The 15380-nt window shown below is 47.5% G+C and overlaps 2 protein-coding genes across 2 annotated transcripts in view; both read right to left on the reverse strand.

Annotated features, from left to right (window-relative positions):
- LOC104851131 (olfactory receptor 9Q2) overlaps nucleotides 1–15380 on the reverse strand; it is a 141968-nt gene that overhangs the window by 23177 nt on the left and 103411 nt on the right. The window lies entirely within an intron of this gene.
- Nucleotides 2332–3273, reverse strand: LOC104851212 (olfactory receptor 9I1). Its single transcript, XM_010608387.1, has one exon. It carries the CDS (start codon nucleotides 3271–3273, stop codon nucleotides 2332–2334), a length of 942 nt encoding a protein of 313 aa, XP_010606689.1.

The raw sequence follows: 15380 nt of genomic DNA on the forward strand, positions 1-15380 counted from the left end.
GAGAGGCCTGGTCTCAAACAAAAACCAGTAACGTAAATAAGTGCACACTTCTGCCAGGAGCCTAAGGCCGTGTATGTACGGATTTTATGCCATCGTGTCCCCTACGCCTACACCCCCAAGCGGTAATCCAGTCAAGCTTGACATCCAGGGTAACCCATTCCAGTAACTACCTCAGAAGCAGAAATCCGCGACCAAATACTGTGTCAGCGCTGCTCTAGATGACAAGGGCAGTGCACTGGGTTAACAAGGGCATTTCAGAGCCTGAGGACCTACTTTCTTCATATTTCCAATAGCATTTTTTGGGGAACTGAAGCCAAAGCACAATTGTATAATTTACAGCTGTAAAATTTATAAAATATCCAGCTACAAATTTATAATTCCAACGCTCAGTTTGTAAAAAAAAAATACACCAAAAGTTGGTAAGGACAGAAAACAAATAATTCCAAGACTACTGACTGGATTCTACTCCTAAAAGTTTATGTGTACAGTCTATTTTTTAAAATGAGAGATTTTTTTCTTTTATTAAAGGAAAGAGAACTTTAATGAGATAAGGGAAAACAGCACAGAACTTGACACACGGTAGGTAATTTATTAACGTTCTCATTCATTTACAAGTATGTGTAACTGGCAAAGCCATTCCCTCCCAGTGCCTTTTACATTCATCAGAAACACTAAAATTTCACTCTGTTTTTATCCACTTAGCGCTTGCTTGAAGCAAATGTGTACCGAGTACTGTATATGCATCAAACATCATCCAGTTACAAGCGGGGATGCTTGCTACTCACGAAGCAGAAACGGGGAGAACAAGGTAACCCCCCAGCAGAAAAGCCCTGTCTAACATTTTGACTGTTTCTTGGGTTTTTCTTTTCTTTTATTAAGCTCATTGGTCCGAGCTGCAAGGCGCTGCGCTCGCCTCACCTGAAACCACCAGCTGCGTCTCCCGTGCAGCCCCCTGCGCTCCTGCTACGGCCGCTCTGCCTTCTCTCACCACCGAGCACGTCCTGAGTCCAAGGATCTTTCTACCTCGAACAGTGTGCTCGAGGCACAATTCTCACAGACTTACCCTTCAGGCTTTTGCTTACATTTTAGTTCTTCAGGGAGCTTTTCCTGGCTGTGCCAAACTAGGTTAGAATGCCATTAGACAATATAACAATTCCCTGTTTTCTCTTTTGTTCCATTTTCAAAAATTATAATAATAATAGTGAGTTATTAATGAATTGCCTGGATAGTAGTTTAATAGCTATCTAAGCTCCAGGCTGTAATCTCCATGCAGAAGGAATCACATCTATCTTATTTATTACCCTATTCTGAGCCTAATATTCTGAGGCACAGTAGACACTATAGCCCCTAAATATTTGCTGAATTGGTAAATAAGAATCTCAGAGCTCCAGGGAGATGTTTCCCAAGTGATATTTCCAGCAGACGTGGATTTCACTGAAAGCTGACGTGCAGTTTCAGTTATCCACCTTCTAACAATAAAGTAAAAGTCCCAGAGAGGAGGTGAAAGTGCACAGTGGTTTTCCTCACTGGAGAATAGGAAATAACCGGAGTTAATTAAGGCAGAACTCCATGAACAGTGCTTCTCACCTTTGGTCCACAAGGGGTAGTACAGAGTTACACACACTCACACACACACACACACACACACACACACGGTCCAGGTCAGCCCTACCCCAACATCAAACTGTTTCCCATAGCTAATGCAGACCCTCACATCTTCTTCTCAGCACAGTGTTGTACCTTCTGTCACCATGGGAAATTTCTATAGAACCTTTCCCAGATCACACCTCCATTCCCCTCTTTACCTTTTTTCTGTTTAGCTGCTTGTGTTTTTCCATGGCAAATGCCTAACTTGAACATGATTGGATATTAAGTGTTTTTGGTAATGGTTTATATGTACCCCATCATCCACAACCAAAGAATTGAATTTCCCTTACTATGTAAAAAAGAAAAGCTATTATTTCATAATTCTAGGCACAATAATTAACTTAGGAAAAAGTACAATAACTGCTGCAAAAACAGTCAGCAACTCTCAGGGTGGGTCAGAAAAATAAGCCTTACATTTTACAGTGTGTTCTTATTTACAAGTTCTCTGTTGTCCCATCTCTCTCGATCCTAGCTAAAGAGCTCTTGACATTTAACCATACTGAGACAGATCGGCACAGCATTTCTGGGTCAAGAGTCATAGAGCTAATAAAATTCCAGAATCCAAATCTACATTTTCTGCCTCACTATAGCCTTGTCATTGTGGTATCTGGCTCATGTGCTAAAGGGTCATGACAGAAGTCAAAGGATGACCCGCAGGGACTTCTGGACTAATGGGGTTTGGTGTTACTCTGCTTGGGAAACCTTCATTCTTCTGAGAACTTTCTTTAAAGCCTCCTTCACCTCCTTGTTCCTCAGGCTGTAGATCATCGGGTTCAGCATGGGGATCACCATGGTGTAGAACACAGACACAATCTTGTCTTCCCAGAGGGATTTTCCCATGTTCCCTTTCAGGTACATAAATATGAGTGTCCCAAAGAAAAGAGCTACTGCGGTCATGTGGGAAGCACAGGTGGAGAAGGTCTTGGCTTTCCCACCCGCTGTACAAATCTTCAGAATAGCTCGAATGATGAAGAGATAGGATATAAGAATCACTGAGATGCTGGTTGTGATGACCAAGAAAGCTAAGAGGAAGATCACCTGCTCCTGTGGTCGGGTGTCACTGCAGGCAAGTTTCAGCAGGGGTGGGAGGTCACAAAAGAAGAAGTCAATGTGGTTGGACTTACAGAAGGAGATAGAGAACGTGCACCCAGTGCGGACCACAGAATTCACCATGGCACCAGCGTACGCCATGGCCACCAGCCCCAGGCAGGTCTGTGGTGTCATGGCTGTGGCATAGAGGAGGGGATCACACACAGCCACGTAGCGGTCATAGGCCATCACCGCCAAGAGGAAGCACTCGGTGCTCGCATAGAGTGTGAAAAAAAAGAACTGTGTGGCACAGCGCTCGTAGGTGATGACCATCTTGTCGGTCCCCAAAATCTGAAGCAACTGAGGGACAATAACAGATGAGTAGCAAATGTCCAGGAAGGAGAGGTGGCCAAGGAAGAAGTACATGGGTGTCTGCAGCTGGGGGTCACTCTGGATCAGCGTGATCATGCCCAGGTTGCCCCCAAGGGTGACGAGGTAAAAGGCCAGAAACACAACGAAGAGACTCAGCCGCTGCGCTGCCTGGAGCTGGAACCCTGTCAGAACAAACTGGACCACTCTGGTGCCGTTCTCTGCCATGAAGCCAATGGCGCCTGCTGAAACAGAAATGAAGTAAACAGAGTCTCCTTGAAGACCAGTTACGATGACCATGGGTGATAGTTGCTTGGTAGTAATGGTCTTTTAGAGTTGTAAAGCACACTCTCTATCTGCGCAAACTGGACCTCACTCTTTCCAGGGCCCTTGGAAGTCAGTACTACAAATCCTGTTTCTGACAGAACATGAGGGACAAAGCAGTGAGGTGAATCGTTCAAACTTTCAGTCCAAACGGGCAAGGACAGAGCTGGAATCAGCTCCGTGGATTACGTCTAACGTCGCAAGCCCCACATTGGAATCTATGTCAGCTTCCTGCGGAACCAGCCCTGTGGTGGAGAAAACCTAGCGGCACAACATCAGGGACTGGGCTGTGAAATCAGAGGTAGTTTTAACCCCTCCAGATCTTGAGCAAGCTAATTAACCTTCCTGAACCCCAGCCTCCTCGACTTCATGAGTTACAAATCCAAAGTCAGAATATTATGTCAAAGAACATAATTTTCATACTGAACGTCACTCACATGCACTTAGGGTTACTTTCTAAGTATTATAAAATACACACACAATGAAATGCTACTCAGCTGTAAAACGTTAGGAAATCTTGTTATTTCTGACAACAGGAATTAACCTGGAAGACAGCATATAAAATGAAATAATGCAGGGATAGAAAGACAAGTACCAAAATCAAATACATTCTCACTCATACATACAATCTAAAAAGTTGAACACAGATAAATAAAAAATAGAACAGCAGATACCAAGGATTGGGATGGGAGGACTGAGATGTCAGTCAAAGGATAGGAAAGTTTACCAAGCTCAAGAGGTTTATCGTACAACATGTGACTATAGCTCATAAAAATGCACATTTCAAAACTGCTAAGAAAGGTTTTCTGCCCACACCACAAAAAATAATAATAACGTGAGATAATACATGTGTCAATGAGCTAGGTTTAGTCGATCCACAATATATACATATTTCAAAGCATCGTTGTGCACCATAAATATATACAATTGTCTTAGTCGTTTTCTCGGTGAGATGAAATACCCAACACCAGCAACTTAATGGAAGAGTAGTTTCTTTCAGCCCACAGTTTTGGAAGCTTCAGTCCTTGGGTGGTCAGTGCCATGACGGAAGAGCCTGGACTGAGAAAAGCTCTTCACATCATGGCAGCCAGGACGCAGAGAGAGAGAGGAGCCAGAAGGGAGACGAACACTTCCGGTCACACCCGTGACCTTTCTCTTCTCACCAGATCCCTACCTCCTAACAGCACGTTTAGCTCCAAACTCTTTTCAGTCCACTCACTTTCTCCTCTGAGCACAAGGCTTTGGGGGTGCAATCCAGATCCAAACCAGAATACAATTTTCATGGCAAATGTGAGTAACATGCTCTTGACTGCATTCTAAAATTTTATCTCCCAGTCCTCAGTCACCTGAATTTCCAACATCAACTCTGCCTTCATTTGGGGTTGTGCTTGGTGTGCATATGAGCAGAACAGACTTAGAAGCAAGATGGAGCGCCAGAAAGACCGAGCACCAGAAAGGGCCAGCACGGACAGAACCTCTTCAGCCTGTTGCCCTGCCAAATGGCTTCTTCCTCTCTTTTCTTGCCAAGCCACATGGCCTTGTTTGTCTCCAAGTTCTCCTCCTATTCCCAAGGACCTGTCCCATTTTTTAAAATGCTAGACCATTATCAATCAGTGAATCAAGCCATTCCGGAATTAGCTTGCAAAGCTCATTAAGGGACAAAGCCATCACGCTGAGTTTAGGATTCTGATACAGATGGGACTCTCGCCAGGTGTTAGGACAGTCCTGTCGCTGTGACTTTGGCTGCTATAATTGAGGTATTAAAAATATGGAAAGTGAATGTCAAAGGTGATTCTACTTGTCTTCTTTCCATCCTTGAAACAAAAACTCAGTTTGAGAAAGATCTCATGGAGCTTCAGATAAATAACAAAGTAAAATCTTGATCAATGTTTGGCAAAAGCTGATCTGATGATGGAATAAAGGTCAGTATCTGGTGGGGCTTTTTTTTTCCTCCACTGAGTTCTTACAAGTATAAATACTTAGGTTATTTTCCTATTTTGGGGGGTCAAATCTTATCTTGTCCTTGGTCAATCTTGCTGTGTTCTTAAGGGTTCACCAAAATCATCCTGACCAAAGAGACAAAGAGTCTGTATTCAATATTTATTCAATAAGAATCTACCGAGAACGTACTGAACATCCGGTATTCTTCTAGTTCCTTGGAACAGAGCAGACAAAGACTCCAGTCCCGCAGGACAGTTATCTCATGGAGCCATGCATGGGCAATATGTTTTAAAAAGAAGAAGAAATATCTACCGAGATAGAGGATGGTGTTATGGGAAGAAATGCTGTCAGGTGTAGTGAGTTTAAATTATCAAAGTAAACAGACGACACTGAACAGGCCCATCATACAATGTTCATTATAACAGAGCCTTTAGGAAATGGTGAGGATTAAGTAACCTCATGCACCATTTACCCCAAAAATGTTAAAAATAATCTAATAATGTCACAAAACACCAACAACAAACCCATCTATTGAAAAACGTGGAGTTTTTCAGGCCCTCTTGAGATACATTCAAGCCAACTTTGTTCAAAAGTGTTATCCTCCTACTGGCAGAGAGAAGGCCCTGGGGTCCTGGGAGTTCCGTGATGTCTAGAACCACCCAGCATAAAGACACACAGTGTCCTGGGGAGAAAATGGGCCCTGAAGACAGAACCCGTTCCAGGTGCAGGCTGGTCACTTGTATTTGTGTGACTTGGGACCAATTCCTCAACCTGTGGGGGTCTCGTTTTTCACACCTCTGCAGTTACAATGATAAAACCGCTGTGCTGTGAGAAGTAAAAGATGTAATTCAAGGGAACGAACACACACCGTGCCAATACACAGCAAACCCCTGAAACATGAAATTGCCACAGGTATTTTTCAACCACTGGGTTGTTCAGTCATTCAGAAATCAAATTTCTCTCCACTTTACTGCTGAGTTAAATGAGGCTTAAAATGGCTAAGCCACTTTCTTAAGAGCACCAGGGCTTTTGGCTCCAAATTCTCTGTGCTTTCCCCTAACTTCCGTCACTCATCACTTCAGCCCAAGTGGACGTAATCGCCCAGGCTCTGGAAGACCCCACTGGGAATTCACAAGTCAGGAGGCTCACTTCATTCTACACCACTCAGGAGACGCTCGAGTCTCTACTGATGCGAGGGAGGGGTTTCCTCGGGAAAGCGTGTGGCGTGGTGAAGGGGTGGCAGCTTATCACTGTGAGCCGCAGAGAATGTTTGCAGGAAGCCTAGAAATAGCATCCAGAAACCTGCGTTCAGACCCAGGCAGTGCATCTCCCAGGTGACTCTGTGTCCTCACACAGCACAGTTCCAGCACTGCTCCGGTTCTATAACTGGGGTCTCTCTTCCCTTCTCTTCTTAAAATCCCATGACGAGGGAAAGGAATATCTGTGAATAACATTGCATAGGCTACATACAGGAGGCTACGGCTTGGGCTGAGCCCCTACACTAGCCCGAAAGACCAAACCCAAGTGGAGTCACACATGCTGAAGTCCCACATCACTGATCCAAATCCAAGTTGCTTACCTGACCTCCCAAGAAGTCAGGGGCGAGGTAGGAGCCAAACCCCAAACGGTTTCCGCTTCAAACAGCTCCAGTTTCCATCAACATGAGAAGGAAACCCTTTCTGTTTCAACCTTTACGAGGAAAGTAACTTCAAAACGACCAAATCTGTACCTGTTTCTTCCTTCTTCAGCCCTTGACTCAACACATCAGAACTCTCGTTTTCACCTGGCGACTGCGATGTCGCCCAAGTCTAGGATCATAAATAAGAGCCACCTGAACTTCAGGCCAAGCATGTCGTGGTAACCTTTTGGTAACACCGTGGCTGCTGCTGAGAGAGTGGCTGCTGGGCACGGAGCACTGCTCTATTCCGTACACCCTGCCTCACTAACTTCCCACTCGGGACGTGTCCTTATTACTCCTTTTTGTAGACTTGTAAATGGGCCTGAAGAGATTAAATAACTTGGCTTAGGTAAGTGCTAAGCAGGAATCTGAGTCACCCCCCACCACCACCGGGGACTGTCATACCCCAGGGTCACAACTCCAGTCGCTTTGTATGATCATAATGGGAGCATGTAGTGACGGTGTTTTATGCCCAGGCCTTTTCTAATGGCTTTACCTGCATTGCCCTCTTATACTTGAGTGAAGACCAGACTAACAGCAGTTTAATAAAAAGTTTAGCCAGTGGCCCAGTGCTGAGTTGGGAACACTACACATGCTCCCCTTCTTGTAACGTCGTATTTTGTCTGCAGAGACGGGGCAGTGGAAAGGGGGACTCAAGGACAGCACTGGAATGAACTCTAATGAGGTGTCTTCACCCAAAAAAGAGCATCTCCTCTAGCACAGATTCCAGTTGCAAGACAGAAGCCATGGAACCCTAGCTCCTTAGACCCATCTGCTTGCAGATACTCCTACTCTGTCCAACTCTCGTTCCTCATTTTTAATTCATTTTATCTTGCTCCATGCTGTGCCTTTTTATAAACCACTTTAAATCTCCTCTGGAAAGACGTATTGATGAATAAATAAATATAAAATAGAACTGCCTGCTTGCTAGATGCCAAGATAATCAAAATAATTAGCCCTATCAGCACCAGGCCAATAACAATGCCCCCAGAGAATTCTGCCAACTGGGGTCTGGAGTGCCAAGCACCATGCGTGGTTCAGCCTAAATCAGACCAATCTGTGGAAGGGTGGTAGAGACAGCAGATGCTCAGGGGAGAAAGCGGAAACTCAAGGGACAGCTCTGGGTCTGAGATACTACAGCCAGCTCAGAAATCTCCAATCCAAACCCCAGGTGGCGGCTTGGATCCTCACTGCGAGACAGTGAACGGTATGGAAGAGGGCAGGAGCGGGCCTCATGATTCACAGCAGGCCTGAGTGTGAGCCTTCTCGACATCAACTGTGTCCATTTCACAAGAGGCAGAGGCAAACTTTAAAGAAACCAAGATCGCCCGATGAAGGCTGATCTACAGAAAAGCAACGAAGTGCGTTTCCCTCCAAGAACCACCACCTTGCCATGGGAGGCATTGCTTAAATTCCTAAACGAGCCCAGAATAATTGATTCTAGACAGAATGACCAAAATGAGAACCAACATCTGTTACGTAAAGGTACAAGATCCCAATGATGAATGTAACTGTACTGTGTACCTAAAAAATACCGATAAACTCAAAGCAAAAAAGAAAGAGAACTACCCGTCGATTTCTTCATTATTAATATTAGGGAAAACAAACAACTCAGCAAAATCTCCAGGTGGTGAGAAGAACCATGGATCTGCGTGGCCTTAGAAAAAAATAGTTGGTCCTGAGCAATTAAGATAAACTGAGCTTCTGCAATGGTGTGCACAGAATACTGGAGGGGCAGATTCTTGCTCTTGAAGCCCACAAAATACTAAAAATTGCTGACTAGTTGAAAGGGTGCCCCAGGAGAAAGTGAATGCTGAGTGCACCCCGAGCCCAGGGTCCTCCACCACACTGAGCACAACACCATTTCATGTCCTCAGGAAACACTTCCAGCCTGGGAGTCTTCCCGTGGTGGACCTCGGGGACTCTGGGCTGCCCTTCCCCACACTGGCCAGGCCTGCCCAGGCCCGACAGCCAATGGGGACACACCTGGGATACGTAATCCTCCCACATTCTAAAACTAAGGAGGAGGACCACAAGATGTCTGTCCTTTCAGGTTATTAATACTCCCTAAAACTCCTCTGATTCTCACAAAACAAATGTGGGCTTCAGACGAGGAAGAAGTCCAGCAAGCTTTAACAGGCTCCATTTGTCATAACACAGCAGAGAAATCTCTTGGTAAGAGGCAAGAGGCCACTATGGATCAGATGAGAAAGTGTATCGGAGGCCAATTCTAAAAGAAGACTGGTGTGCCCTTGCCAGGACTTGCTGAGTGCCTAGAGATCAGCTCTATAACAGAACAGCCACAGGTACTGAATCGCCATACATCCAAAGCACAGTTAGATAGCATAACAGAACTAATCCACTTGGACCTTCCAACTCAGGGTTAAAGTTATTTTCAGTGTTCTCAGCTGGGGTCATGCAAACAAAAGAAAATGTGTATAAAATCTACAGCTGTTTACTCCAAGCAGCATGCTGGGCAGTGGAGGGTTTGTGCTAAATATATAAAACCAAAGGAACCCGGATGATGATTATTCTCCCTCTGGCACTCGAATCAAACTGGCATCTCGTGCCTGTACTGACCTAAGAGGGAAAGAGCAGGACACGATGAACACGCAGGGTAGACGTGGCTCGCGACGCCCGCCTGATGAGAAACGATGACTGCTTTTTCTTTTTTTTTTTTTTTAACCAGGGATCGAACTTGGGACCTTGTGCTTAAGAGGCAGATGGTGGCACCACTGAGCTAAGAGACTACGACTACTCTTTCCACCACCTTTGAAGTAGTTTCGGGCTGGGGATGAAACTGTCTCAACCCAAGAGCGCCCTGCTTCTCTCAGAAATTTGTGTGGGGAAAAAAACTGTAGTTGACCATTCTGTAGTTGAATAAAAACTCATAGAGACCCAGGAAAATTTTTTTCTGGCAATATTTGCACTGAAAATAGAAGAAACAGCGTGGAACCAGGACGCTGGGAAGGTCTAGCTCAGGGGGGCCTCGGCCCAGCTGCTCACAAACGTTCCCGGGGCTTCAGCTCTGTTCTGTAAGATGTTCCTAGCCCACGGGAGTGCTGTGAGGATGAAATGAGATGACACATTGTGTGTTCAACAAAGGTTGGCTCTGCTGCACACACTGGAAGGTCTGAGTCCGCCCTCAAAAACCTCGTGTTACTTAGAGCCCCTTCCTTTAGAATACCGTGCACCCTTCTTTACCTCCTTTGTCCCTCACACGAGGACAGTGGGGCAGAGAACTCGACCGACGAGCCCAAGGGTCACGCGACCGGGACGAAGAGCAGCCGGAACTGAGAAATGGACATGAGCCCCAGGCACCCCCAGGAGCACCCAACCGGCCGACCTCTTCCCTGTCCCAGCTGGGTCCTTCACCCCAGGAAGCAGTGGAATACTGAGGCAGGGCAGCCTGACTGGAGCCTCTAATCCACCGCAGGCTGCTAATCAGGTTTCTCCAACTCCCAGGGGAAAGAACCAGAAACGGGCCCTGCGCCCTTAGCACCGCCATCTTCTCCCAGCTCCATCGCCTCCCGTCTGGCAGCCACATCTCAGGGCTGAGGGAGCAACCTGCACTCTGCTGTCGGAGCGGTCGCCCACCCAAGGTGACCTTTTCCAGCCGGCTACACTGGGAGACAAAAGTGACACAAATGACCACGTGAGCCCCTGGGAACTGCTCACTCACTGTCCAATTAGTATTTGATGTGTTACACACGGCGGACTCAGAACAGTGCCTGGCACACCCCGTTAGTCTCCCCAAAATTCCTATGAGGTAGACATTTGTTATTATATTCTGCCAACTACTAAGCAGAGGGCAGAGAGCCGAAATTACCACTTAAGGCCAGCAGGGCATGAGGAAAAGATCTGAGGCTGTGGCCCATCTGTCATAGAGCTGAAAGTCAATACAATTTACTTAGTAGAGAAAACTTGAGCAATGTCAAAAAGTATAAAGGAGTAAGTGAAATCACAGTAATCGCAGCATTCCAACAAGCAGCACTAACAGCTGAAGGGACATGTACTACAGCGTACTTGTCTAGCCCGTAGCTCTGGCGGCAAACTGCTTGGGTTCAAATCCTCCCTCTACCTCGAGAATCTGTGTCAGTTCTCTTCCCCACCTCGTGGGGCCATTGCGGAAGTTTTAAACAGGGTGGATACACGCGTCGCACTGTCGGTACCAATCCAGAATGTTTTCCACAGGCATTCACACATACTTTTAAAAATGAGGATAGAAGTTCATGAACTATTTTTACATTGCTCCACTGGGGTGAGTGGAATGATATAATCTTTATATTATCTTAATCTGCAATCTAAAAAAAAAAAAAAACTCTAAGGAAGCCATTGCAGTGGGAGGTGCCCACAGCAACGTCCTGGGAAGTGAGCACTGGAAAGTCGTGACTGTTGGGCCAGGAGACACCACGGCCTGAGGCTCTTGCGTGGAAGTCCGGGTGGCTACCAGCAAAGACCTAATCTGCAGTCTTGGCAACGTCGGTCAGAACACCCTCTGTGCATGGACCACGAGCTCAGGGAAGTCATCCCAGACCAAAGAAGAGACTCCTGGGAGTCTGCACAGGGAGAACCTCGAAGCTCTGGACTAGTGGAGAGGCCACACAAAAAGGTTGTGTATAAAACACGAGACAATGTCACCGATGTCGGGGTGCTAACGTCAGCAGTGCTTGTCTTTGTTTATTTGTAGATGACAGGCAGATAGTTGGGCCCCCACAGTCACAGGTCCTACATCCCAGATTCAGCCAACCTCAGGTAAGTGTTCCCAAAGCAGTCACGTCCTAACTGAACACGTGCAGACCTTCTCCTTGCCATGCCTTAAAAAACACTGTATGACAACAACCTGCGTAGCCTTACCCTGTCATGAGCATTGTAAGTGATCCAGAGACGAGTCGCGGTTCGGGAGGATTGTGCAGGTCGCATGCAATTGCTGTGCCATTTAGGGGACAGACTGTGCTCCTATAGATACCTGCAGATACCTGTAGGTCAGATCCTGGACCAGGTCCCTGAGGAACCAGCGGGGTGACCCTGTGTGTGCAACCGCGACAGGTGAGGGACTGTAATGGATTTAATTCCGAAATCCCATTCATATCAGAACGTGTACTTCTTTTCCTCACATGTGACAGAGAGCATTCATGTCCCCAGGACTGTGCAGCTTGGCTCCCCTACTACGCAGAGCACAAGAAGGAAGCAGGACCAACGCTGCCCAGGGCCACTCCTCCCTTCCCCAGGGCCCTGCCCAGGCTCCCTGCTCCAGAACTGCCTTGGGAGGCTGCTCTCCACCCCTCACCTCAGCGGACCCTCGAAGCCTCCCACATAGATTCCTGGCATCAACCCCACCCGAACCCCATGCGGGGACTGAAAGCAAATGCACGGCTAGGAGGTGCTCCTGGCATCTGAACCCGGACCCTCCCACGCAAAGGGCCCTGTCCTGCTGAATGAATTGTAGCCACCTTGATAGTTTCAATCTTCTATTAAGAGATAAAGTTAGGGCCGTGGAAGTCCCTTGGGGCGATTTGCCAGAAGCAGACTCCAGGGAGAAGGGATTTCTCCTCTTAGGCGCCCCCAGCATTTCACAGCCTGCGGGGTGTCTGGTTCCTGGCACCTCTGTGGACCATGGAGACGGTGGTTATGGGTGAAGAGTATCTCGTGAGTCCAGAAACTGGGACATTTTTACTTCCTATTGTGTCCAGCTGTTTCATGTATTTAACCATTTTTGTTTCTTCTTTTGTAAATCCAGCATTTGCCTTTGCCTCGTTTTAATTATCTTTAATTGTTATGATAATTATCCATATTTATGGATATAGGGGTATTTTGTTTATTTTTATGATAAAGTGCTTTTCTGAACAAACTTTAGCAATATTAAGGATCTCTCCTTTCATTTGTTTGACAAATATTTACTGAGTGTCGAGTATGTGCTGGGAACTAGTCTGCACATTGGAGATATAGCAGTGAACAATAAAAACAAGACCTCTCCACTCATAGGGCTGAGCTTACATCCTAACAGGCAGTGACAGAAGATGTTATGAAGAAATGGAGACAGATGACCTAACAGAAGACAAAGGACTCTTCAAGGTCAAACACATCTCTCTGGTGTGGAATTTACCATGAGATCTGCGTGAAAAGAAGGCACAAAGCGTGTTCTTGTGTGAAAAACATTTCAGATGTAAGAAACGCGAGTGCAAAGGCCCTGAGGCAGAAATCAGCTGGGCTTTCAGGGAACAGATAGGAAGCCAGCAGGAGAAGAAGAAAGAAATCTGGGACAGATCACACAGTCCACAGTAGGAAATCACTTTCTTCATAGACCCAGAAAAATATGCTTAAAGCTTCCATCAGATGCTATAACTTCCTTATCAAAAACTTGCCAGTGCATTCGAATTACGTTGTGTTGTTTTAAGCCACTGAGGCTTTGTTATTTACCCAAGCATCCCTGGGACAGCCCAACCAATAAACCAGGGGGTGTGGGGGATGAAAAGAAATGAATGAGCGCAGGATGCCAGAGGCAAACCCAGAGGAACACAGCTTCCGCCTGGGTGAGAAATGCCTGCTTAGTATTCTGTTCTAATATTGGTTTTCAATACATTTACATGGTATTTCTACATACAGAATAGTTATCATCTTACAGGAATTAATATGTATGCTGTTATAATTCCTTTCTGTATTTTTAGGTTTTAAAAAATACATTCAATAAATATTTCTTTCTCCAACCGACAGCACAACGCCTCCATCCTACACTGGCTTTTCCTGTGCACTGGGATGAATTCCCAAGCTTTGCACTTTCTCCCAGCGACCTGTAGAAAACACTGTTTCCTATGGCTGCATAGTAAGCTTTCATATTCCCTCTAAAATTTTTTACTTTTCCAGTTTTTCTCGGCTGTTTCACCCATTTGGTTATCTTATGCTAATTTAAAGAATGAAATATTTTCTTCCTGATAATACCATTTTTCTAAAAAAAAAACCCTCAAAGGAGTTAAAGACATCATATTACAGGAATGCCTACAGACCAATGTTTGTAGCAGCACAATTCATAGAAGCTATGAGTCCATCAAGAGAAGAATATCGGGTGTGGTGGAGCACGCCTGTGACCCCAGCACTTGGGAGGCTGAGGCAGGAGGATCGCTGTGAGGTCAAGGCCAGCTGAACTACATACTGATACACTGTCTCCTAGAAAAAATAAACCCAGTTTCCGGTCCAGGGGCTTCCTGCAGTGTCTATGAGCACTGGCAGCCTGCAGCCCACCGCTATATCGTCCCGGAAGAACCGTTCTCAGCTGAGGCCTCCACGTTTCCTAGAAGTGACCAGGATTTCACACCCCAACTTCCAGGGTCACAGAGCGATCCACTGGGCCAAAGGCGCCAAACCTCTGGCCTGGAGGCAGCAGATCAGGGGAGTAATTCGTGTTCCGGAGCAGCCAGGCTCCGGCTGAAAGGCCGTAAAGGCCGTCCTAGCGAGCTGCTGCCCGCTTCACCGGCCCCTCGCCGGCCCTTTCTGCGAGGCTGCCCTTGTGAGACGCTTGCCCGTCCTCTCCGTCCAGGCCTCTCAGGGACCCAACCTAGAGTCCATGGGAGGTCCTGGGGCGATGCTCAGTAACAGCCAAAGCCGTGGTAACTGCGGTGCACCCACCCCCGACCGGCTCTGCCAGGAGGGTGGCGGAGAATCAGCATTGTACAGTCCCCACTCCCAGGAGCGCCCAGGAGACACGGGCGCGGCGTCCTCACTACTGCACACACTCCCTCTTCCCCTTCACTCCGCCCCAGTCCTCTCCTACTTCCCGAGCCCCCAGCCAACATCGGAACACAGCGGGCGGGCCAGTGCGCCGCAGCAGCCCTGGCCAGCCCTCGGGTAGGGGAGCCTCCCTTCTCAGTAACGCTTCCTGGCCCCGACTGCCTGGAATCTGCGCTCTCAAAATCCGCGCGCTGAGCCTGGGCTTTGGTGATGACCCCGCCCGACGCTGACAGGCCAGCGGAGCCGGGCGGACCGAGCTCCCTTCTGCGGGAGAGCTGCGGTCGGCGGGGGTGAGAGGCCGAGCGGCAGGGGCAAAAAGGGGCCCACGCCACCCTCCCGCGGAGGACTCGGCCGCCAGCAGGGAGCGACGAGGGTCTCCGGAAACCACAGTGGGCCGAGGAGACCGACTGCCCGCTACGGAGGAAGTGTCCAGCTAGGACCGGCGGACTTCGGGAGAAACCGGTTCTGACGCCCTCGGGTTCAGCGGGAAGAGGAGCGCGGGGACCGCGGCCCGAGGCTCTCAGGAGCCGGGCTCAGACTGCGGGCAGAGGCGCCAGCGAGATGTGTCCGGGTCCCAGACGGAGCCGGACCTCGGGACCCAGTGTAAGACCTAAAGTCTCACTTCCACTCCACGGAGCGTGAACAGCCGAAAGGCCTCCACGATGCT

The sequence above is a fragment of the Fukomys damarensis genome, unplaced genomic scaffold, assembly GCF_012274545.1.
Source record: "Fukomys damarensis isolate Sample0158 unplaced genomic scaffold, DMR_v1.0_HiC HiC_scaffold_27, whole genome shotgun sequence".
Classification (NCBI taxonomy): Eukaryota; Metazoa; Chordata; class Mammalia; order Rodentia; family Bathyergidae; genus Fukomys; species Fukomys damarensis.

Excerpts from the sequence above, each read along its gene's own strand:
- LOC104851212 (XM_010608387.1), bottom strand. The coding sequence starts at position 3,273 with ATGGCAGAGAACGGCACCAGAGTGGTCCAGTTTGTTCTGACAGGGTTC.